Source organism: Enoplosus armatus, chromosome 9 (genome assembly GCF_043641665.1).
Source record: "Enoplosus armatus isolate fEnoArm2 chromosome 9, fEnoArm2.hap1, whole genome shotgun sequence".
In the NCBI taxonomy this organism is placed as follows: Eukaryota; Metazoa; Chordata; class Actinopteri; order Centrarchiformes; family Enoplosidae; genus Enoplosus; species Enoplosus armatus.
The window spans coordinates 6294631-6320474 of NC_092188.1; the positions used below are offsets into that span (position 1 = coordinate 6294631).

At 42.8% G+C, this 25844-nt stretch overlaps 1 protein-coding gene across 1 annotated transcript in view; it reads left to right on the top strand.

Moving 5' to 3' along the window:
• iglon5 (IgLON family member 5) overlaps positions 1 to 18269 on the top strand; it is an 83601-nt gene extending 65332 nt beyond the window's left edge. Inside the window, exons 2-8 of the mRNA XM_070911872.1 lie at positions 3977 to 4055; positions 6667 to 6899; positions 8668 to 8787; positions 14910 to 15041; positions 15316 to 15436; positions 16627 to 16778; positions 18166 to 18269. Coding sequence (XP_070767973.1) covers positions 3977 to 4055; positions 6667 to 6899; positions 8668 to 8787; positions 14910 to 15041; positions 15316 to 15436; positions 16627 to 16778; positions 18166 to 18269 — 941 coding nt within the window. The remainder of the gene's footprint in view (positions 1 to 3976; positions 4056 to 6666; positions 6900 to 8667; positions 8788 to 14909; positions 15042 to 15315; positions 15437 to 16626; positions 16779 to 18165) is intronic.
• Positions 18270 to 25844: the final 7575 nt, after the last annotated feature.

Here is a 25844-nt window from a genome sequence, read left to right on the forward strand (position 1 = left end):
CATCTGGACAGCATACAAGTGTGTATGTGTGTCTGTGTCTATGGAGATGGGGGTTGCGTTTTTGTGCCAAAGTAGCAGGTCATAGCAAGGACAAGAGATACCAGTAGCCAGGAGAGACTGTATCTACAGTAGACAACAGTGAGCAGGGAAATACGATATCCACACCAACACCAGGGGCCACTGCAGTATTCACCACCGACACTGCTCTTTATGGTTATTTATCATTTCTCCATTTATAATCAGCAGTTGTGTTTAAGATAGGATTTTTCTCTCTCATAAACAAATACATTTTTGTTTCAGTAATGCAGTGTACTAAGGCGGTAAAAAGAGAAAAAGCTTTTTGGAATTCACATTGTTTTTGTGTTTCCGCATTTAGAGTCTGCAGGGTAGGCGGTGGTTTAAGCCTCCCCATTGGCAAGCCCCCCCCTTTCTACAGTGTCAATGGGCAAGACTCCTGAATCCTCCTGGTGGGTGCAGTTCATCAGCCTGCATGCTGAGCCCCAGGAGGGAGCAAAGAAAGAGCAGAATTTAAGATAGGGATCAATAAAGCCAGAAGTAGCCCAGAAACTGAAAGGGAGAGTCTGAAGATTCTGTTTTGGCCATGCAGCAGCACGCTGCTGGTTGCCCTCTGGACTCATTATTGTTCTGTTTGATCATGTCCGTTGTGTTTGGCTGGCAACATTTGAATTCATTGCCTGAAAGGGATAAATAATGTGGATCACATCAAAGGGTGGGAGACACATGCTGTCATTCAGCCAGATGATGTTTACATTTTGTTGTTTTACACCCAACACTCCCACTCTCGCATTAATGAGATGCAGATGCACACTTTATGTTCCTTTATCTGCAGAAGCAATAACCATTTACCTCCATGTGTTACAGTATTTTATTTTATTTGATTGCTTTAGCCAATTATAAAAACATAAATCAGAAGTTACATCATTTCAGTGTGCAATATTCTTGCCACAAAATCCTGCGCTCCTAAATTTTGGGCTCAAAATCTATTCTAGCATGGAAACTGAATTGAAGATTAGGTAGAAAAAAGAATCAATGAGGAATAAAATTGTCATTGTACATACATGTAGTTTTCTTTTAATGTTCTGAAACAACCACAAAGTTAGCAGCAAGGCTCACAACGGCAATGTCAGTCAGTCTGCCCATCAATATTGTCCAGGCTAAATATCTCACAGATTATTGGATGGATTGCTATCTTCTATCTATCTCTTGCTATTGTCAGTTCTAGGCATATAGCCAGTGGACATTCCTGAGGGTTTGGGTTGTATGCATCTTGGTCTGCATTAGGTTTTCGATATTATCTTGGTGCCAAAACAAAGTAGTCCAGCTGTCAAGCAAATACGAATATATAGGGAGCATGAACCCCAGCATTGTCCTGAGAAACACTTTTGTCTGTCGGACAGGACAGAAGCTGTTGATTTCCACAATATTTTAGTGATCACCTTAACCTGTGACACAGATCAACACATTCACTGAGTGACAGAGGTCAGAAAGGGTTATACAGTAGTGGGTGTGTGTGGATGCTAGATTTTTGTGTATGCTTGTGTTATCCTTGTGGGTCTCGACGAAGTCACATTTGTATTTTCCCACGAGGAACGCGGAGTGAATCTTTGCCGTGTTCGTTGTCACAATGAAGTCAGACGAACCTTCATCTCTGCTTGTTTGCCTCATCGATGAGCGTGTTTGCATATGTTTGCGTATGTGTGCGTAAACGTGCGTCTGTGATTGATCCTGTGACTCAGTGTCTGAGAGGAAGTGTGGGCTGAATGTGTTGACCTGGTTATCATGTTGTGCGGCGGCGTCTGGGAGTGGAGCAGGGTGATACAGGTTTTAGAATGCGAGGTGCCAATCGAGCTGTGAAAATGGGAATTGAGTAGGGAAATGGGAATAGCTCCCTGCTGGTTTGTAACCTTCGCAATGTTGTTTGGAGCATTCAGCGTGTGCATTCATCATTCATTCAATCAAAATGTGTGCGTCGCGTTTGTGTCCCTGTGGTTACATTATGTGATAGGGAGCATCTTTTCTCTACTTGTGTGTCTGTAATTGCATATGTGGGGTAGTGTGTATTTATGACAGCATGTCACACCCTGTCTCCAAGCCCCAAGCCCTGGAACTGAATTGAATTAACCTAAATAAAGTCTAGTGTGTAGAGTACAGAGCACTTGAAAGGGAACAGCTGAGGGCTTGAGCTGAGGACTGTCTGAGTCTAAGACAGGAAGCACAGCCATGCTATGCAACATTACTTTGTAGTAAAAACCACAGATAAACGAAAGCTTGTGACAGTTTTTGAACACTGGACACAATGGCTAATGTGCTATGCCCCTCCCCCAAGGCTTTCAGAGAGAGAGAGAGAGAGATGGAGCCAGTTCTGGGATCCTTGGCTGGCCCAGATAGCACAGCAGCAGTGGCAGCAGCAGCAGCACCCATTAATGCGATTACAGCTTTTAGCGGGAGATTTTCAGGGCCAGTTTTCTTTTGAGGCGTCATTAGTTTGTCCTCGTTTCTTGTTCTCCACCGGTATGTCAGCAAACAAACGTTACACATTCACACCCATGAGCAACAGACGGCTAGATACTGTAACTGCTTATACAAGCAACCATGAGCAACACATGCACTGGTGCACTCTCACACACACAATCAAGCACACATGAATATGGTAATACAGAAGCATGGATATAGCCTATATTTACTGTGGCATATCCACAAAGAAATGCCAAACCACACTCTTACATTCACAAACATGCAGAAAAGGAGAACAGGCATAATTAGTCTTTATTTAAAAAGATAATAAATTATTATTTAGTGGAGTTGGCGCTTCTCAGGACTTTCTGCTAAGCAGTTTGAAAACCTTTTGATTAGCAATCCATGATGCGCATTATAATTCTGAAGCCTCTCTCATTATTCTTTGTAATCAAACCATGATTCCACAAAGACCCTCCTTTAATTTAAAAACCACACTTCCTGCCCATTTAATGGTGCACTGCCGTCATTTTGGGTCTCATCTCTTAGCGGATTCCCATTCGGCATGATTAACGTGTCTTTGACTTTGTGCGCCCATTTAACAAATCTTGAGGTGCTTCTTAGCTCCTCACTGCAGCAGCTCCATTTCATAAAGTCACCGTTTATTAAACCTCAAGGCTAGACCACAGCAAAACTCCTATTGAGATATTGAGGTCATCTTGCAGGCAGAGGGAGAAAGAGATTGTCAGAGATGGAGGGAGGACACAAGCTGAGGTATCTGGTGTCATGCTGTGATTTGGCAGAGTTTAGATGGACAGAGCCAGGTGTCTTACTGAGGAGCGGCCTGTCTCAGTAGGCAATATCACTGCCAGCATATAAGGTCTTTTGTTATCTTTGTTTGCACTCCAAGCAAGTTCACAAAAATTACTTCAAACTCTTTCAAAGTTTTTTTCTCACCTGAGTGTCTCAAACACATCTCACAGATGCCAATTTCGTATTTCCTCTTCAACTAATGGCTCTCAGGATGTGTGTCTGTTCTTGTGTGTGTTTGTGCTTTTGTAAGCATGTGCCTCTGTTCTCCAAGTGTGTGTGTGTGTGTGTGTGTGAGTGTGTGTATGTGTATGTGTATTGGTAGGCAGGATGAGCATCCCTTCTGTTACCGTTGCTGTCCCTTCATTTCACGCTTCAGCAGCTCCGCGTGAATCCTCTTCCCTTGGCTCATTATCAGTGCTGTTCAATGAAGGCGCATCCCACCAGAAAGCAGGGTAAAACCAAATCATTATTCAAGTATGGGGGTCAGTGCAGACATTGTGACTCTTTTGTTTAGTATATTTATTACTTTCCCTTCAGAAACAAGTAAGCAGGAAGCAGAGCACATCCCCGCCCAACCTTATTTGGTGAGGTAGTCAATCTTCAAGCTCTTGACCCAGGATTGATGAACACCAGCGTCTGGTGCCATTATTGGATGCTCACTGGTCTCTTCTCTCTTTCTTCTTGGCAGGGTCCAGTGTGCGTGGAACAGAATTCGGACACCTGCCGGACAACATTACAGTGTTGGAAGGAGAAAGCGTCACTTTGAGGTAACTCTTGATTCTACACCTGCACCTACTAATTACATGAAAAACATGTTTGTTTTTCCCCCCACCTGTCATGCCGCTTTAATTGCCAATTCTCTGTCACATAACTTCAATTAGGCGCCCCATATTGTGCCATATTTTCCAGCTCTGTCTATCCTATAGCTAATTGAATGATAATACCCGTCAGATGTCACTGGAGTCACCCCATCTGTTTGTAATCACCTTTTCTTTTCACTTAGATGTAACAATAATGATGCATAGGTCAGCTCGATGGGTGGACCTGCTCTACGTCCAACCACACCTGCCTAACTATGAGTGATAAAGTAGAAATCACAGCTTTCCTTGGCTCCCAACCAAGCAGAAAAACAGCCAACTTGCTTTTTCTCCTAGCGTAGATGTGACCTGGCTTGGCAGCACACACAAAAAAATCAAAGTCAACTCTCATCACCTTTAAGCCGGCACATCTACAGATCTCCGAACAAATTCCTCTTTTAGTCCCCTTTTTCCCTTGAAAGAACCACAAAAATCAAATATGTTATTCCGAAGCCAAGTACAGTTTTGTCAATATTTATTAACATCAACAAGTCTCTCTCAAAGTTGGAAATCAAAGAACCAGGATGCTGATCTATAATGTCATCAACTGTGTAGCCTGAAGCTGTTCTATTGACGCTGCGGAGAAGTCAAATCTATAGAATTTATTTGGGTGTTTTCACACCTAAAACTCTAAACTGAATGCACCATGGTTGATAAAATCAGTGCTTTCAATGTCCACTTTTAACCCTTTACAGTTGTGCAGTAGTGTTACATTATAAGCATCTCTTTCTTGTTTCTTAGTGATGATCCCCTTCAGTTCTTTAAACCAGTAGTTCCCACCCTTTATGACTTTTGAAACAAAAACTATGCCACTGCTCGTGGCTCTTTTTCACAAGTTGCATAAGGTTTTGATCAGTTCAACTAAAGGATGATTATTCCCTCTGAGCTTGTTTTATTTGAGTACAACAAAGGACACATTGTCCAGTAACTTACAAGAAAAAACACAAAGATTAGATCTGTCTGAAGTCTGAAAAAATATACCCTTTTTTGTTGCAGAAATATGTTTTCCTGCTTTGTTCTCCTGTTAACCATCTCCTGCCCCCTCAGGCTTGTGTTGCTTCATCAGTAGAGATGTGATGGCATATTTTGTAATCAGATGTGTGTGTAAGTTTGGTTTGCACTGGATGGCCATTAGCTGACAAACAAAAAGACTAAAGAGCTTTATAAATAAACTACATTTTCATATAAAATCACTTTTGCCCAAGTGGCAAAAATACTTGTGTTATGCTTGAGACAATGCTGTTGTGTTGGCTTTGATGCGGGCCATTAAGACGAGGAACATTTGATGCTATTATGGTGCTCATTTCCTCTGGGCTTGCAGTCCTGTAGCAACATCATCAGTGCAGAAGTGATTAATTTTTAAAAAATAGATTAATAGTGTTTGTACACAGATAAAGAATTGTTATGGAGGGTTTTTTTTTTACTTGTCTCTTTATTTAGCAAACTGAATCTTAATCAAAATTGTGTGGGGGAGGGGGGGGTTCTTCTTTTCCTTTATTTCCTAACCTGCGAAGTTAGAAGTGGTTTGGCTCTCAGGTCATATGTCAAAATGAACATCAGCCCAGCGCCTTGTCGCCTTTTGTTAAAGACTTCCAAACTTACCTGCACTGTGGTTGATGCATTGTGGTGTCACTGCCACTGACTTGGCAGGTGATCTAAGATCCACCTCAAAAATGATATTTATCCAGGTCATATCAATTAAACATGAGGGCTATAGAGGCATGTCCCTACAGCTAGTTGAAGCTGGGTAAGGACATCTAGTGGCCAAGAAGAGAACACCTTTGGGCCATAGTTCATGTTTTGAAGTGTGCCACATCTTTACTTTCCCACCATCTTTCCTATATATCCACATATTTTTACATGTATTGGTGTTAACTTTAATCTTGAGCTTACAGCTAGTTTTAAGAAAATGGACGGACCTCTGGACTGATTTAAGACAAAACACAGTAACCCAGCTCTGAAGAGAATAATAATAATATATGACCACTTCTGATGCAATGCTTTGCTTGCAAGCTGTTGACTTTTCTAGAACTGATCTCAGCCATATCTTTTTATAATTTGACCCATTTTGTTCCACCTGTGTAACAGGGGTGATGCATGTGCTTTTGTACTGTGTTACCAAGAGGTTTCAGACAGGTGGAAAATAAAGATAAAACTAGAATAAATGAGTGGAGAGTCATAACGATGCAGATGCTTACACACAGTACAAGATGAATGGTTTGATTAGTAGAAAACAATGAGAGTCAAATGCTATAGCCTTTGCAGTCCCTTTATTTCCACCTAACTGAACACCTATGGGAGTATTTTCTGGTGTCCCATACCTTCAATACACTTCAAGAGACTGCCTCATGGACGCTCAACACTGTACTTAGACACTTAATGTAGGTTTTTCCATTGGTATGTCACCTGTTTGTATATGTGTACCAATGAAAAAACACCTCTCAGCAGTATTTAGTATCAACCCTAAACATAAACGTCAAACAGGCCTCTTACCCGTTCATCACTTCCTGTCCTCTCACAGATGTCGGATCGACGAGGAGGTTACCCATAAGGCCTGGCTGAACCGCTCTAACATCCTGTTCACGGGGACAGACAAGTGGTCGCTGGACAAGCGTGTGACGCTGGCCAACAGTAACAACAGTGACTTCTCCATCCACATCGACAAGGTGCAAGTAACCGACGAGGGGCCCTACACTTGTACCTTCCAGGCCAATAACAAGCCCCGCATCTCCCACGTCTACCTCATTGTTCAAGGTCAGCAGCTGAGTTCAAATGTAATAAGAAAGTGTTTACTGCATCCACTTTAAGGGCTGGCGCATTTCCCTAATATATCCTGTCTGCAGATTTGATTGCCACTGTGACTGCAAAAGAAATATGTGTGCACCCATGTTACTGTAAGCAGTCTTAGATAAAAACATCCGCTAAATGGCTTAATTATGCATTTCGTCATTCATCCAAGCGTAGTGCTGTCTATTGGATGTGATTGAGGTTCGACATCAGGGGAAGCAATTAAGATTTTCTATGGTTACGTTTCAGTGTTCCTTTTCTGTGAAATCACGCTTAAATGTATGCTTAAATTTATGATAGACAACTTAGTAGTTAATGTTTTTATGGTGTTTGAGCATTTAAGGTTGGTATTTATGGTTATATCAAAATGTAATTTCTTGATTATGTCTTGAAAGCTCAGTTGGCCTGTGTGCGTGTGTGTGTGTGTGTGTGTGTGTGTGTGTACGTGTGTGGCTACAGTAAAGCAAGCCTGGTGCAGGTGGTGGACAGATAACCAGAGAGTCAGTTGCAATAAGAAGGCTGAGTCCAAACCCATTTGTTCTTTCCATGTAGCCAGTTACGGTTTCTTGTCTTTATAAAACAGAAAGTTAGGAAGATCAGATGGACGGGGATGTGTGTGGAGGAGATGAGGTACACAGGGGGGCTGTCCAACTGCCTGACTAAATAACTGACAGTGCAGGACCACGACTGGGGCTCAGTCATCAAGTCAGCAGCTAAGTGAGTGAGAGTCTGACTGATCCTGAGTGACACGATGGATTTGCGCAGGACTGCCCGGAGGATGGATCTCAGACCTTTTCCCCCTTCATGTGTCAGTTGTTATGCATATTTTGGACTTTGTGTAGTGCAGATTGCAGTCATGCATCACCAGCAGAATGAAACTGAAAACTTTTAACAGGATATATTAGGTACATTCTGCTGGAATGAAAACACGAGGCCTGGCTCACAGCTCACAGGTGGCAGAGACAACGTCAACTGCTTACTAACAGAGTTTTCACTTCGCACTGCAGCCAAACAAACACTCTTGTCTGCAGGGTCCAAAGCTTGGCACAGATGACCATATATACCCAATTCCAAGTCGCCTGCAATTTCAACCCTAGCTTGATATCGCACAAAATAATTACACCCTCAAGTCAGTGCATCAAGCAGGAGCAGGTTCAGCGCCACTCCAATCTGTGCTTTATCGCTGTAGAAGTATTCAACTCCAGCTAGATAGAGAAAAATAGGATCCTCGGTAGATGTCTCGCAAAAAAGCAATCTCGGGGCCAAGCTCATTAAAAACAATGATAATGGGCCATTTAAATTCAAGGGCCATCTTGTTATCAAACTAACTACATGCATAACACTGCAACACTTTGGGCGTTTGGGGCAAAATGGTATTCAGGGGTGGTCATTCACTTAAAAAATAGAAGCAAAAATTCCGGCTAACCCTTCTGCAAATTTCCTTCTTTTTTTAAAGATCAAATTAGATTAGATGTCAGGAGAAGGAGATTTTGCCCATTTGCAGCCATTTAGAATTCAGTGCATTTTAAATAGACGGTCAAGCATATTGTTGCACAGTCCAGTAAGCTCTCGGGCACAGATCATTAATCAGCTGATTGCCTGTCGGTCTTAGGTGCAGGGATTTGCATCATACTTTAAACACCTTAATAGGCTGTAAGGCCATACCCCATCAATAATTTATGAAATAAAAGATGATATGAAGGTCATATTTTAATAGCATAATCTTGTTTTTCAGTGCCAGCTAGAATCGTCAACATCTCAAAAAACGTGTCGGTGAACGAAGGAGAGAATGTAAACCTCTACTGTCTGGCAGTGGGTCGGCCTGAGCCCACCGTCACCTGGAAAGACCAGAAATGTAAGCTACCCCTTCTTGTTTGCTTGTCTTCAGATCCAGAGATCTCTTGTTCACAGCTTCACCTTTATCTCCCCCTCTTCACACTCATCCTTAACCCTGTTCGGTCTTTTATAGTCTTCTTTTTTTTTTTCCCTTTCACCCTAAAGGCTTATCAGCATTCAGCTCATGTCCATGTCTTTATCCCCCGTTCGTGTGTCATCATTCTTAAACCCAGCTGTTTAGTCAATCCCCATCTTAGATTCATGCTCCCGTATTTTCCCCATGTCCCAATGTTTTGTCCCAAATAACCACACATTATACATAATTATCCCCACCGCGCCACCTGTAATCATCAGCATCTGTCTTCATCCACCCTGTCAACTGGCATCACGATGCCAACTGACGCTAACAGCCACTTTTGGCTTTAAATCAGCTATTTATAGATTCCATCAGTGTGTGGAATCAGAACTAGTTCAGGGTGGTCAGGATGCACGGCTTGATATGAAGTCAGATCCATTTGATTTGATCAGCACAGCATTTATTCCCTATCTGTTCCCATCATTGTCACCACTAATGTCCAAAGTCAAAACCATTATGTGGTCTCTAGAGATTGTAATGGTAGTGCTATGTCATCTGTTTGGGACATAAAGAAAATTGCTGTGTACTGAATATACAACTGTGCTATGACTCAATATGTGTATTTTACTTTAGTGCTTTAGTAATTGTTAGAATTTGAATAACGTCGTTTTCTTATACAATGTTTGTTGTTCCTGTCAGTTTGGCTGTAATTTAGTTTTTGTTTTCTGCCGTGTGCAACTCTCATTATTGCATGTAGCAAAATATCAACACTGAATGAGCCGTACAAGGTGTTTTGTTTTCAGAGACAGGTTAGCATATTATCTATTGTGTGTGGCATGGTGCTTTGTTGGATAATGGGACTATACTTCGATTTGCTTTTAGTTGTTTTTCATTTTCTTTATGGATTGGGAGAAATTGCTTGTATACTGCAGGAGCTCTGTTTTGTCTTTGGTGAAATATCAACAGCAAATTTTGTGTTTTGTGTTACATGGGCATGTGTGTGTGCCAAAAAGTAAAACAATATCCTAGATTGAACTTTTGAATGTGACAGACGAGTTTCATAGGGAGATAGAACAAGGATGATTCTTTTTTTTTTTTTTTTTTACTTTTCAGTGTTTTAAAGTCAAATGATGGCATTGCATCAGTGTCACCAAAGTCATGGTTAAAGCATGTCTATCACAACAGTGTTGGCTGAGTTGTAGCTTGACTACAACAATTGCAACACAGATCAAATGCAGCACTGAGACAGCAATCATAAGTAGGTCAGTGTAAACAACTACTCAACACGATGTAATTATACTGCACAACATATACTGTACTGCTGTACTTACAGACAGCTTTGAGCTTGCTCAGAGGTATGTTCCTCCTCCTCTCTCCTTTGTGTGTCCCTGGGTTAGCTTGCTGTGCATGCAATGTCCTTCTTTGCACAGTTAGTGTTTGTGAACCTACACAGTACAGTACAGTACCTCAGGCAGGGACAGGAGAGGAGAAAAGGAGAAGCATGCATGAATGCACACCTGCAGCAAACACAACCTTACATCACAAACTCTGTGCAGTTGTCCTCACTTGCAAGCCTACAGCATTTCTCCTCTGTCAGCAGTAATCCTCCCTCTCTAACCGCCCCCACCGTCTCACACCGCCTCCCCCCTCTCCTCCCTCTCTCCCCCCATAACCCCTCAGCTTGCAGAGAAAGAGATAGGGGCTGCATTGCTATTCCGTGGGAGTCTCTGCAACCAAGCCATCAGTTGCAGGAGACCAGGGCCAGTGGAGAAGGGGGGGTTGGACGAGCCCAAAGAAACAGCAAGAAGCTGCCAGCCATCTGTCCCCATTACTCAGAGACTACATAGAGAAACTGCAGGGAGGGGAGGGGGGGGGGGGGGGGGGGGGGGCAGTGTACGTGGAGGTTGGGTGGAAAATGTTTGTGTGCGTCAGGAAGTAGTGGGATAGGAGGAGGTGCACCTCAGAGGTGAGGCAGAGACCTGCTAAAAGTATTTGCCCCCTTTTGCAATTTATCCACAGTTACCAGAATCCTTAGTCACAAACAGATAGTGATGCTGCTCTGCACTGTTTGCATGCGCCGCCTCCTTCATCTTCACCAAAGCACAGATACAATCTGTCGCAGCCATTCACTCTCACTGGCATCCATCAGTTGACCCACTCAGAGACATACAGGCATTCTGTCTCATTCAGTTAAATACACCAGCGCATCAGGGCCTTATCATCTGACATCCCATCCGTTAAAACACACACCGGCACACAAGCTTAGCATGAATGAATGGATGCTTGTGGCTGTGCCGAGGACAAGAAATGAGCTTTTCACTAAGAAGTCAGCAATATGATGATAAGCATTTAGAGTGTGTTCATTTGACAGGAATTTTATCACTTTGAGATTGATTACTGAGATTTGGGAGCTGTGACATTACTGGTGTGTGTTACGTGGACAACAGAGCAGGTAGGATTGAAAAGAGGAGGCAGAGGTTGGCTACTGGCAAGTAGTCAGTGGCTGCAGACAAATCCAAAAAGGAGACAGGCAGGCAAAAACCAGAAACGGGCAGGACACACGAACCGATAGGAGCAGCGGCTTGAACACTAGCAGCAAGGATGACCTGGCAGAGGACAAGCATTTGTGTGTGTGTGTGTTTATATACTTAGTGGAGTTGATGAGGGGCAGGTGTGGCTCGATGAGCGAATGAATAGCAGGTGTGCAGGTGCGGTGTGGAAATCAGATGATTGGAAAAGGCAGCAAAGTCTGAAGGCATCCGGTCAACAGGTGGAAAGACAGTGTTGCCAGAGAGTTTATTTTTCAATTGTAAAATGTCAGTCTCACAATCTCTTTAATAAACAGTGTAAAATATATTTATGTCCTTATGCTAAAGGTTAAGACCGGCAGTATTCTATGTTTTTGTTATTGATAATAAATCCCGTTACAAGAACAAAACCGTCTCTTGCTTTGGCTCTCGGCTCTAAGCCCATGTGTTCATGCTGAAGACATAAATCTTGAAAAAGTCCCAAATATGCAGTTTAATTAAAGAACAGGCAAATAATTTACTATCACAGTTGGGCTCTGTAGTGTTTAGCAAACGTTACTCAAACAGGAGTAAATATTTTATTTGTTGGGAACTATTTTCAGCTGTGGATTAAGACACATTAGTGAGTAATTACAGCAGCAGGACGGTGTATGTGGGATTGACTGAATAAACTACAGTGCCCATGTTTATGGAAATGAAGGAAGATGTACAACAGAGTGCAACAGTGTGGCTCATAAGGGGTTTTCAGACCAAACAGTTCTGGGTTCTCCCTGAGAGGAACTGCTCACTGGGGATCTCCCCCGAGAACCTCATACCTTCAAGGACCGGTGGTTGGTATAGCAACATCACTTACAACACCACACACATCGCTGTCGGCCCATTTATCCGTGTTTTGGTACATTTTTTAAGGTTGCCGTTACCAGTGGTAACACGGGTTTTAAAGATGGAGGCTGCCGGTGCTGCATTGGCTCGTGTTTGACAAATCACGTTCCTCTTGTGCTGGGAGAGTACCTACTCTGAAGTAAGAGCTAAAACAGTCCTTCAAAACGGCGTTTTAAGAACTACGATCGTTTCCAGTTTTTACAGTGTGAACACGATAAAAAGGAGAGGGGTCCTTCAACTGTTCTTAGAACGATGAAAACGTTTCTCCAGTCAGAAAATGGCTATTGATGTATTTTAATGGAGGTCTATGGCAAAGAGGAATAAGATATATCAGATTATATATGGAGTAATATTAGGCATGTGTGAGGAGCGCCAGGACAAGCTGGCCGTTGTGGTTTAAATTGTGCTGTAGCTTCATTTAGCTCAACTAAGACACATTGCAACCCTTTATTCTTCCAAATGACGGGTTTTACAGTCTGTCAGCCTGTCCATCCTTCTCTGTTTTAACCCGACATCAGACCTCTCTGCCTTGATGGTAGCTTTTGTAATGGAAATGGATAAGAGGAGTAGAGAATCAAGTGCCCTGATGATCTAGTCAGGCTCAAAGTGCTGCCGGGGAAATAGAGCACGGTTTCACTGTAGGGCAGGCCAGAACCCCTGATCCTTTTTCCCCCCTCTCTCTCTTCTCAGGTGCAATCCAACTATCTCTGGTGGTCAGGAGTCAGGCTCCTTCAAAAGCCATAAGTGGTTGATGGAGCTGTATTTTACAGGCCATTGTAGGAGTGCCAGGGGCCGGCTCCAGTCAGATATGATCTCCCACCAAAGTGGAGAGAGGTTTGCGATGCCGGTCCAGAGATCTCAGGGGATGGAGAGGGAGGGAAAGAAAGGGAGTGTGAATATTACATCACACATAGGTGCTGGGGATGAAAAGTCCATGAAAGAACCAACCACATCAAAAACCCAACTTGACATGTCTTCCGTTTCCCTCTTTATTTTGGTGTTTCTCTCTTTTTCCTGTATCTTCATATCTGTGTATCTCTTTCAGTCTCTTGCTCGGTATCTCTTGCAAATTACCACTCTCTCTCTCTCTCTGTGTCTGTAATATGCTCTCGAGCGCTCGATTGCTTTTTTCTTTGTCCTTTTTATTTCTTGGAAGTCATCTGTAACAGCCTTGTGTGTAATTTCTCCAGTGCTAGTTGTCTGATTCTATCTTTTTCTCCCCTTTTCCCCTCTACGCCGCCACAGCTTCCTCCCTCTGGCAAAGTTGGGTGCTCTGCCTGCTTGACAGAGATGTCACAAGAGAGCTATATTTATTAGACTAATGGAATGAGTGAATAACATTGCACCCACCCCACCCCATCACCCGGCGCCTCCCGCACTCGCTCGGGTGGCACAAGCAGCCATCACCGCGGTTGTCGCTGGCTGCTCAGCCTCTGCCGCAGCAGCTGCAAATAATCGTCTCCAGCTCAGTAGCCGCACTAATAATCCTCCAGTATAATCTTCAATTAGAACCGCCGCGCTAATCTCTGACAGGAATAATCATGGCGTTTAGTGTCTTTTTGTGTGTGTGTGTGTGTGTGTGTGTGTTTGCGTCGGTGTTGCTCACAAAAGTGCTCAGGAGCCGTTTTGTGTGTTGTGAGGGGAAGTAAAGGTCCACTGATTGACAGTGGTTATGTGTATGTTTAGGGGGGCTTTGAAAGGGAAAAGTGAGCTGCAATTTAAGAGCTGGATTTCCTTGTTAGTGGTGAGATTATATATTATGTCGTGTTCCACAGTCTGACTTCTTTAATGGGGTAAAGGGGAGAAAAAAAGCCCTAATGGTTTTGGAGGCTGTGAGACAGCTGGCTGCTAAGACTTGTGTGGGGGGGGGGGTCTCACTCTCATTCTTCTTCGTCTCTCTGCTCTCTTTCTCTCTCTCTGCCACTGTCGATCCAATAACACCCACAACATCCATTCCCTCACATGAAGGAGCAATAACTTGTAGCCCGTCCCTTCGACTCTCCCCTCTGAAGAGATTCTGTGGCTGTTTGTCGCCCGAGGAAAAAAGAGCGAAAGTGCGAGACTGGCTAATTTGGTTTTGGGGGCACCTGGGAGTTTGTCAACATCAAATAACAGCCAAATATTCCTCTCACTAGTAATGTAGTGAACAAGCCGTCACCCCCCGGTGTGTCCACTGCTTGGAAGCAAGGCTTACAATTTCCCCTGACACTATAAAAGTAATGGTGTCACCGCTGTCAAATCATGTTTACTTACTTTGCATCTATTCAAAGATTCACCAACTGACCCATTATTTTACTGCACAAACCAGCTTGAAGCCCTCAGTTTAAGTCATGAGACAAATGTGATTGAAACATAATCAGTTTTTCTTGATTACAGATATTTCATTAGGACTTTTTTGTTATGGAGTTGTATTCTTATTAATTTCATGTTGTCGTTTTCAATTTCGGACAAAAGACTTATGAATGTCATGATATTGATTTCCAACATATTTTCCAAAATACTGTTTAAAGATGCATCGATGCCTCCCCCGAGCTCTTAAATCATAGTAGCTGTAAGTTGGGTGTCAGTCCGCCTCAAGTAGCCAACCTTAAATCAGTAGCCTGTCACCTTGCATTTTATATATAGTGACCTTTGACATCTGCCTTGCGTTAATAGATGGGTTGGTGAGCGAGGGGGAGTTCCTAGACATCACAGAGATCAAGAGGCAGCAGGCCGAGGACTACGAATGCATTACCAACAATGGAGTGGCTCCACCCGATCAGCGCAAAGTCAAAGTCACGGTCAACTGTAAGTATCCCTCCCTGCACCCAGTGGTGATAATTCAACTCACACTGCACCTCCCATGTTGTAGCACAATGATGTAGTAGTGATATATGTAAATACTGTAGATGCATTATTATGTATGAATTCATACATCTCAATTTTTGTCCTCTCCGGGGGCTTTATTATTTGCAACCCCGGCCTCACCTGACTCGACTTCTCAGCGAAGGCAGATGGATACTAATTACTGAATTCCCTTCTTCCGTTTATTCATTCTTTCCTCCCTTGTTTTCTCTGCCAGACCCTCCCATGATCACGGACATGAAGAACATGCCAGCCCATTTGGGTAAAACGGCCATCTTGCGCTGTGAAGCCATGGCAGTCCCACCAGCTGCCTTCGAGTGGTACAGAGATGACCACAGGTGAGACCACCAAAGAGTTCACAGTTATTTTATTTGTTTTGACGGTGTCCACACTAAGCCAGCTAAAATGCATGTTTTTCCCTCACTGGCTTTTGGGCCTCACTAAGCAAATGTTTTTTACACCCAAAATGACGCTTTTTGAAAAATGTTCTATAAAGTGAAAAAATCCCAAAACACTGCATTTTAGTGTTCATGTAGAAAACTGAGCTTTTGAAACAGTGACGTAGGCCCGCTCAGACACAGTTAGAGGCTGTAGCAGTGAAGTTTCTCTCTAACCCTCTCTGTGAGCACTCATTTTAAAGAGCCGATCACATAGGTGTCATCTTTAACCTGTATTTTTGATTTTCTGACGTTGACATTGATTGGCCAACGCCTCAGTGCAGCACCACAGGAATAGCGCCTGGTTAACAGAGACTTAATCAAATCACTGTTTTAACCCAATCAGTTGTCTGACAACAGAAACAGAAAGTATGTTAATAAGAACGGTTAAATTGTGAGTTTAGCAACATTAAAAGACAATATACAATGGGTGATCACAGGAGGGAGCAGAACAGAGATTTAACTGAAGTGAAGAGGATGACAAAGCGATTATTGTTTTGGCATTTCAGTGTGGAAAGAGATCTTGAAAAATCATTTTCGCACATAACCAGCATTTTAGCTGGCTTGCTGCGGACATAGTCCTGGCTGCCCTCCATTTGCCTAACCTCTGACATTAGTGTAGGTCTGAGATAATCATGTATGTTTGCTCCATCTCTGGAGAAATATAAAACCTATTTTCTCTCTATTACCTACACATAATCTGTCCTTCCAAGTTTGTAAAAGGTCCCAGAGAGCGTGGAAGAGTTAGGATGATTTGGCATCGGGCAAAGCAAGACACAGAAGTACTTAGACAAGCCTTTGCCAGCCAGAGAGAGCTGTTAATAGAGTATAATGGGCCCCAGCAGGGGGTCTCTGTTATTTATGGACTGTTAGATTTCACTATTAGTACAAGGTGAGACAGAGCTGATGTGTGGAGGGGGACTGTGTTGCTTGGTCGTCTCTGGAGAGACGGAGAAAAAAAGCCTCTTATGCGGGCTGAGTCACTGGGTGTGATGTTATGTTGTGTTATCTCTCTTTTTCTGTCACACACTTTTTTTTCTCTTTTTCTTCCTGCTTCCCTCCTTCGCTTTTGCTCCCCCACCACCATCCAGGCCGGTAGAGAGTGACAACACCCTGAGGATCAAAAACGAGAAGACGCGCTCGCTGTTGCTGTTCACCAATGTGACAGAGAAACACTTTGGCAACTACACCTGCTTTGCCTCAAACCGTCTGGGGGCTTCCAACGCCAGCATGCTGCTGTTTCGTAAGTCATCACACAGAGCCACATGCAAGTGAATGCACGCAATGACACAAATGCATATATATAATAAGTACGCTCACATTTATGTCATCACTATCAGTCAACGTGCAAGTTTGGACGGATGACACACTACCACAAAATGATACATGTGCGACGACACACACAAATGTTTTTCCCTCTTCGCCCCGTCTCATTTTGGCTCTGCACACAGCACAGCATTTTCTCAGCGCTCTCCTCCCTCCTTCTCCCCATTTTCGTTATTCTCCGCCCCATTAAAGCTTTGCTTGCCTATATTATCGTCTCTCTCTCTCTCGTTCACACTCACGCTCTCGCCCTCCATCTCTCGTCCATACACATTCCTGCATGCACACACACAGACTGTCGCTCTGCTCTGTCCCGTTACGCAAGAAGTTGTCATTTTACTCCAAGCCCAATTCACATTAACCGTCCCCAATGAGCGATTTCCTACCCTTCCATTTCCCGTCACCCTCCCTCCCCCTCTTTAGTGCATTCGGCATTACCATCTTAAGTGAGTCCTTCATCTATCCCCTTTCTTCTTTCATTCCTTTACCCATTATCTCGGCCAGTCTCCCTCCAATGACTCACTCCCCCGTCAGACCCATACATCTTCCTGCTCTCTTTTTCCACCACCGCTGCCACTTCTGTCAGCCTATCTCTCCATCATCTGTCCTTCTGCCTCGTCTTTCCTCCCTAATCTCCTCCTTCCATCATTAGAACACAACAAACCCCTCTCTGCTCTGGACCAGGCGTGGAAAATCGGACCATAATCAGATACTTTTGTGGCATTTCTATTCACACGCTGTCCCTTACTGTCATTTCCTCCCCTGACTTTGTTTCCCTGCTTTTGTACCTCTTTGATCACCATTTTAAAAGGTGCCGCATGTAGCATTTTAACATCAACAACCCACTATCACATCAAAATTGGCACATTATTGTAATTACCCTCAACCAATGTGCCCATTACTGAGACCATTGGCAGCATGCACTAGCCACCACTCTACACTGTCACATTATAAGCCACCAGGTTAGAATTTGGAAATCTACTAGACTGCCTAATGGCACAAAACAGGAGGCGAGAAGACTAATTAAGGTTTTCTTGCAATTGTCATTTCAATCATGATGTAATTCCGTGTCCCAAATATGATATTCTTGACGGTATATTGAATATCATTGACTTTTGTGTTGCAACTTGTTTACAGTAATTATACCGAGGTATCAGAATTAATTTGGTTTATTAATTGTAATATGTTAGAAAATGTGTACAAGCTGTCACAAACCCTTACTTCTAGCAGTGTTAATAGCTTTATGTGTTTAACGAGACACGTTTCTCTTTTTTCACTCTTGTTTTGGTCCTTCTGTTTCCGTCCAGGACCGGGGGCCATACAGGGACGAGGGACTGGTTTACATGCAGGAATGAGTGTCGGCCTGTGTGTTTGGGTTTCCCTCTCTGCTGTTCTTCTGCTGAAGGTGTAAAGATCGAGCTCCACCTGGAATTGTCCCTAAACGTCCCTGAAAGCCCCCCGCCCCCACTCCCTCCCTCTCTTCCCCTCTACGGAAGGAAGAAGGAAATGAAATTCTTTAATTACGAACCCATCACTGTGAACAAAAAGAATATGCATTAATCCAGGAGCCATTGAATCATTGCATAAAACACACAACCACATCACTCCTTCTCTCCCGCCCCCAAAAACCCCAGCACCCTCAATTCAATTTCGAGGTCAAATCATTGTCATCATCTCTTCCTCCCTCTCTCTCACACACACACACAGTCTGTTTCTCTCTCTTTGTCTCCCAGAATGCCTTGCAGATTTGTCTGACTTGGTACTTCCCTCCTCGCCTTGTTTCCCCCTCATTATTCCCACTGGGCTGATGTCGATGGAGAGTGTATATTAATGATTATTGTGTCAGTGATCAATGAGAAAAATAGATAATCTAACAACTGGACGATCATTTATGTAATATACTACATTGACTAATGACTGACCTACAATGTTTGCCTTATGGAAATGATACATAAAATCACAATATTATGGTGGATATTTATGGAAAATTATAGTTATAATGTGGTTCTGGCGGTCATGTGACCTTTTGAAAATTGTCCAATTGGTGGCCATGTGAAGTGTCACCCTTTGATCACACACGCCTACACACACACACACGCGCACACACACACACGTATGGCTTTTTGATTTTAACTGTGTAGCAGTGAAGCTGCTATGAATGATGTCAAAATGTATAAAAAAAAAAAGGGTGGGTGGTGACGGTGTCAGTCTTAACTACCCCTTTACGTAATTTGGGGGGTTTATACCAAGGTTTCGCATGTAGACCCCTCACTACCCAAACCTTTTTGGCCCCCCCGCCCCTCTGTTCAACGTGCTCTGTCTAGTCGACCTTCGCATCGCTATAGTGTTCTTCTCTGCTCCGTGTCACCCCCCTCCTCCCTCCGTCGTCCTCCTCCCCAGTGTAAATATATGCAGCACAGAGGCCACGCCGGCGACCTCAAGTTGCTCGGCGCCAAACGACATCTCCCATCAGCCTCGACTACGCTCCAGTTTTCTGAAGCAGCAAGAGACTGTCCAGGGACGACAATATCTTCTGTCTCAAAGCTGCAACTCCATCCTCTTTGTCGCTTGTTGATAGCATGTACCGGTTAGAGATGTTCCTGTTGTGAGTCCATTCTCCCGACACTCCCTCCCTCCCTCTCCTCCCCTCCCCTCCCTCCCTGCACTGTGTCTGTTTTACTCTGCAAGGTTACCTGCTTTTACTTTTTTGGTGTTAATAATAGTACAGATGATGATGATGTTAATAAGTATTTGAATAACTATGAATAGTAATTCCATGTGAGAAAAAAAAGAAGAAAATCTGAGGGTAATGAGCTGTGCGTGGGAAAAATAATTTTTGTACTTTACTCTGAGAAGTCACACACACACATTGAACGACTACAATGAAAAAAATGAACAAAAAAAAAGATGTAAAGTTTTCGAAGTGATGTGCTCTATTTTGCCATGACAAGCTTTTTAAAAACGCATTTGAAACAGTCTGAGGGATTATTTCATAAGAGTCCAGAAGCAGTGAATGATGATGTAATTTATAATTTGTAACAGTTTATGTTTTGGACTCTTTTTTTTGTCATGCTGTTAACTGCATCACACACACATTTACAGCATATTTGTCCACTTATCATAGTGTGTCTCTCTACGACCAACTAGATAAATGATTTGGATCCATGTCAGTCTCTGGTCGTGGCTGTAAGTCGGTTCTTGTTCGGCCAGACCGCAGGGAGATAAAGATGTAATTAGCCATTACCTGTGGCTGGCTAAGTGAAGGAGCTTGGCTCCACCTGTCCCTCCTGCCAGCCAGTGATGGCCCCCATAAATCAAGCTCAATCCTGCCACTGACAGGAATCCTCTTCAAGGACAACCTCGCCTTGGTGCGCCAGTACTCCCTCCAATGTGTACCTGCGACATGCAGGCATGGGCACTACAAAACCCCCATGGCACAATTATCCATCCAGTTCCCCCGCACAGCACAAACAGTGGGAGGTAAGCCCATATTCCAATACGGTGGCACTCGTTTCTCCGCTGAAACACTGTTCCACTCACATGCAGCGACTATATGCAAATTTGCCATAACGAGCCTGCACGGAGAGATGAGTTTACCCCGGCTGAACCCTGACTACTGCGACCTTAAAGGGGAATTACTCAGTATTGAGCCAATTGTCTGAATGTGTTATGTTTGATTTTGTTTCAAACCAGCAATAACCCCTAACTCTACTGTGCAAGAGGTATCAGATATGGTTAAAGCTGTGGTGTAATATCTGAAAAGTTTCCATTAACACGGTATATCAAATAAGTCTGTTGTTGTACTTTTACTGTGTACAGTACTCTGAAATGATTGTGAAGCTCTGTTTAAATGGCCCTTAATCTAAAACACTACATGTTGTACTCAAAAAGTCTTGCCCTCTGCTATGTAGTCGGGTTGTCTGTGTGACCGAACACACGCTGTTTGTGCATGCATCTTGTTGCTCCAAAAATAATGACGGATTCCATTTCAAGCACAAGAGCAGGTCATTTGGTCAATGCTTCTTTTTTCTGTCTCAGTCACTTTTTCATGCTCCCACTATCTGTTTTTCATGCTGCTTCTTTTTTTTTTTTCTGTCTCCCACTCATACTGTTCCATGTCGGCGTCCCACTGGCTTTGTCAGTGGCATATAACATCTGTATGTACATAATCTGTCCTTGATGAAGAAAAAGACATAAAAACAGAAGAAAACATCAACAAAAAAAGAAAACACGGACAAAAAAAATAACATACTGTCATGTTTCTCAATGTGGGTTTGAAAAAAAGCACGTCAATGTTCGTGTATGGGTGGATTTTGAAAAAAAAAAAAAAAGCCAACATTGTATGTTGTGTTCAGGTTTATGGGTAAAGGGTCCAGATGGAGGGTAATTTGGGCAATATGACTTGAAATCGTGGAGTGGTGATAAACAGAATGTGGGCTTTTGTACAAACAAACAGCAAAAGAACATGTTTTCGTGAGTCATGGTGTATGTAAATGAGTCACACTTCTGGCGAGAGAGAGGAGGACTGGAGAGGGTGTGGGCAAAGGAGGCAGCAGATCCCCCTGGGTGCACAATTGGAGGGTAGATGAGGATGCTGTTGAGAGAGCACCCGGTCCGACGGGCCTGTGGGAGGATGCCCTGACAATGCAAATCCAAAAGCTGAGAGCCAGAGGGAGATGGGATGACACTAACCAGACAGTGAACTCTCCATTTAGAGGAAGAAGACAGACAGGCGCTCATGTTGCATCTCCAAACTTGAGCGCCGTGGTCTTTCCCAGGGGAAGGTGTTCCACACACTATTTATGGTTGCACTATGTAATATGAATAGCATTAACATAGCCTTGATCACAAACACAGCCTGGCCTACTTCAAGTGTATAAATAACACCCCAACTGGGGTTCAATGAGTTTACAGACATATAAACAAGACGTTTGCTCGGCCCCTAATTACATTCGGCGCACCCTGATGAGAAAGTGTTGATTGGCTCCTGCAGCTGAAGGTTGTGATGATCTGTTTACAGAATCTTTGTTAATAAGGTGCCATGAAGCTGTTGTTCAGACCTAGGACAAACAAAACTACAAAACTAGGACGTAGTGGTAGTTTACAGTACATAGCATTATTGCACTTTAATAGCTGTACTTTATTTAATCAATGCGCGTTATAGCTGGAAATGGAGATGAATTTATATAGGTGTAAAGGTGTAAACTTTTTTTTATCAGTGCAGTGTAGGAATAGGGTTTGTAAAATACTTTGAAATACATCTAACAGTCTCGGAGCACTGTGCCTTTGGTGAAAAGAGTCAGGTAAAGAAGCTCTTTAGTGCTCTTTATATACCGCACATCGTTCCTGATCTGATGCAGTGATATTTAAAAATAATTATGGTGCTTTAAAGCCAAGGCTGTAGAAGAGCAAAAAGAAGTGTAAGCCCGTGGAAGGTTTGAATGTACTGCTTTCTTTGTTCTGGATGTGGCAGGCTCAGGTTGTAGCCGTTCCTACAACACCCTCCCTCCCAGAGAACAGATCCCGGACAGACTTTCAATTTAGAATGCAATGGTTAATCAATACATTCGACTGAATGGCTTTGGAATAGAGCAATTTCTCCCGGGCCTGCCTTACCAGGTCCCCAGAAGCTGAATTGATCAAGTGTCTATAGACCAGCCTTAGAACAGAGAGCATAATTCATCATGCCTGATACAAGACACCCCTAATTGCGCATCGATTTTAAGCCCTACTCTGAAACTATTTGGGCAAGCTGTAATGTCAGCTCAGTAAACTATGTGTTCAGAGCTACGGTTCAGATCCAGGGAGCAAAGAATGAATCATTTGTTTTTCTTTTCAAGTCAATCCAGACTGGTATTTGTTGTTTGTTTTGCTACATAATATAGTGTTAACCGTACGTGCTCCCTGTACGTACACATTCGGTGGGTGCTGCAATGTTTCATTATGTTTTATTAGTAATGATGAGAGAGAGAGATGAGAGACGCAACCTGGATCATTTTGCAGTTGGCAATATGTCAGCAACTACTGACACTGTGTATCTAGAGGCTTACGTCTGGATGTAAAATACACAAAGACAAGGTGAGCGTGTGATTCAATAGTAAGGAATTATATGTAAGACATTATAATTTAATAATGTGAGAAATTGCAGACGTTGCAGCACCAGAGTCAGTATACCAAAAGGATATTCTACGCAGAGTGACAATTATATATGAATGATTATCATTGCTCTAAATCCCCTGCTCATATCCTTTACAGCAAAGCACGCCTAATTCCCATATATTATCCTAATTATCCATTGTTTACCAACTATCTACAGGCTCATTCAGTTCTCATGGGCAAAGTCAATGTTGCAAGTCTATTAAGGCCCAGTACTTTTCCATTACCACAGCTAATGAATGCATTAGTATACATCGTGGTAGACAGGATGGTGACAAGGAGAGTCTCCATAACAGTCAGCGAGTGGTGTTTGAAATGGCGTCAGTTTATGTTAATTAAAAAGTCACCTGACAGTTGCAAGATCTTGGTCTAGATCAGGATAAGCGTTCACTAATTGCTGTAGTTAAATAGGTACATTAGGATAGATAGATAGATAGATAGATAGATAGATAGATAGATAGATAGATAGATAGATAGATAGATAGATAGATAGATAGATTAGTTAGTTAGTTTTAATGCTGTGTTTTAGTGTTAGTAATTAGCTGAGAGTAGTTTGATAGCTTCCTTATGCATATCATTCAGTTCAGCTGTTCTGTATATATTTAAAACCTCAGCTTGCAGCAAAGATGTTGGGCCACAGAGCCGCCAGCCTCGCCCTCTTCCTCACTGCGACCACAGATGGCGTCTTGTCAATCACTCACCTCTCTCAGAACAGGAGCGTCTGGCTAATTAACAGTGTGCTGCACTCCACCAGTTGAGCAACGGCAACGTTTGCACGGACCCGGGCAACACAATGGAGGCATCTCGCCCACCACGTCTCCCCTAGTCATTAAGTCGCCCACCTCACATCTCCCATTACTTGGCCTCTGTGAATCACCAGCCCACGCCTGGCATTTTCCTTGTCAATCAACCAAGGGGTAAATATTGGTTGTGGTGCTGAGAACTGACAGGGGAAACTTGGATTTCTTTCACAAGCGACAGCACCAACTGGTGTTTTTGTGCTGATTTATATTGCAGTTATGAGATGTGTAGGGAATGCCGGGCTGCGGTGAAGTCACCGATGCGGGCTACGAGTGTCTTATTACCGTGTACGGTGCGCTAGAGGCTGGGATACATGACAGGATGTATGATAGGGGCTGGTCATGTGCTGCGTGCCTCAAGAGGGCAATACGAGTGAACAGACTGCAGGAACCGTCACTGCAGAGTAATGGAAAATGTCTCATTTGGAAGCTAATAACAAATTTTACCTGAAGAGAACCCACCGTGTCTAATTGAGGGAATGAGTTGGCTTAGGTTAGTGTCGAATGTGGAACCCATCTCTCTCTCTTCTTCTTTTTTTTGCTCTCTCTTTCTCCACACACACACACACACACACACACACACACACACACACATCTAGTTTCCTTCATTCTTCCTGTCCTCCTTTTCTTTTTGTGTGAAGATAACCTGTAAAAAGTTCTGCCCTCCCACCCTCAGTACCCCAGGTTTGCTCACTCTACTGTTGCTGATATAAATGGTGTGTTTGTACGTGTGCGTGAGCGTGTGAGTGTGTCTACCTGTGTATCTATGTGCAAGTGTGTATTGAGCTCCACAATGAGCATGAGTAATTCAATGAGCTTCACATTATAGCATCTAACAGTATGTGTGCATCTGTGTGTGTGTGTGTGTGTGTGTGTGTTCTCTGAGCTGCACAGGGTTGGCATGTTTGGTCCATTCATAACACAGACCTGAATTACAGGCGTTTGCTACATTTCACAAGATCTCATCAATGTAAACACACAAGACAAAAAAAAACAACAAGGAAAGGAACAAAACATTTGTCTTCCACCCTGACAGATGTTCAGTGCTGTGAAGCGATGATTGTACTTTTTTATTTTTTATTCGTTTAGTTGCTGAACGTGTTTCTTCTTTGACTTTTTATTTCGGAGTGTGTCTTTTTTTTTTTTTTTTTTTCAAAATCCATGAAGTGGAGTTTAAAAATCATATCAAGTGGAGGGAGACAAAAAAATAAAAAGTTTTGTTTTTAACAGAAACTCACTGTGTGTGGTTTGTTGCTGGAAGCGTGGCTCTCTCGGTTGGCCCTTGTGGTTGGAAAGGAGGCGAGGTCAGCAGTTGCTTCAGCTTGCTTTTGGCTTCCTGCTGAGAGCCTCTGCTTTTGTTGTGTTTGCAGGTTTGTCTCCGAGTTTGTTTGTTTTTTTATTATAGTTTCTTAACATTTGGTTTAATGAGACACTGTCAGAATAAATCTCTTTCCAACAAATTATTTAAATGTTATTAGTGGGTGACTTCATAATAGAGATCATCTGTAGTCATTACCAATCATTAATATGAAAATGAGTCCTTTTTAACCAGTTTGTCAGGGTTCATTTTGATTAAAACAGGCTGTTGCCATGTGGTTAGTGTTAGAGTTGTAATTAGAGGCTTCACACACAAGAGGAAACTCTCCACTTGTCGTCCTCTTGTGAATGACAAACATCTGTTTCTCCACATCCTCAACTTCAACACAGCTCCACAAGTTTAGTTGTTTTGTGTTTGTATTGTCAGAGAACTTGATTATGGATTTTGGGAGCTAATCTGCTCTAATTCATTGTAATAACAAAATTTAACCAATATTCTCTTAATTAATAAAACTATCAAGTTGTATTTTATTCCAGTTTCATTGAAAGAACGTATAAATAACAATAGTTTCTGTCTTATATTTTTGAAAAAAAAGAAAATGTGAAATAAGAGTATATATATTTCAGTTTATACTTGGTAAATACACTTTTGGCGTCTTGGGGATTTAATAACACTAGAGGTTGCATTGACCCATGCAGGTACTTGAAAAGGT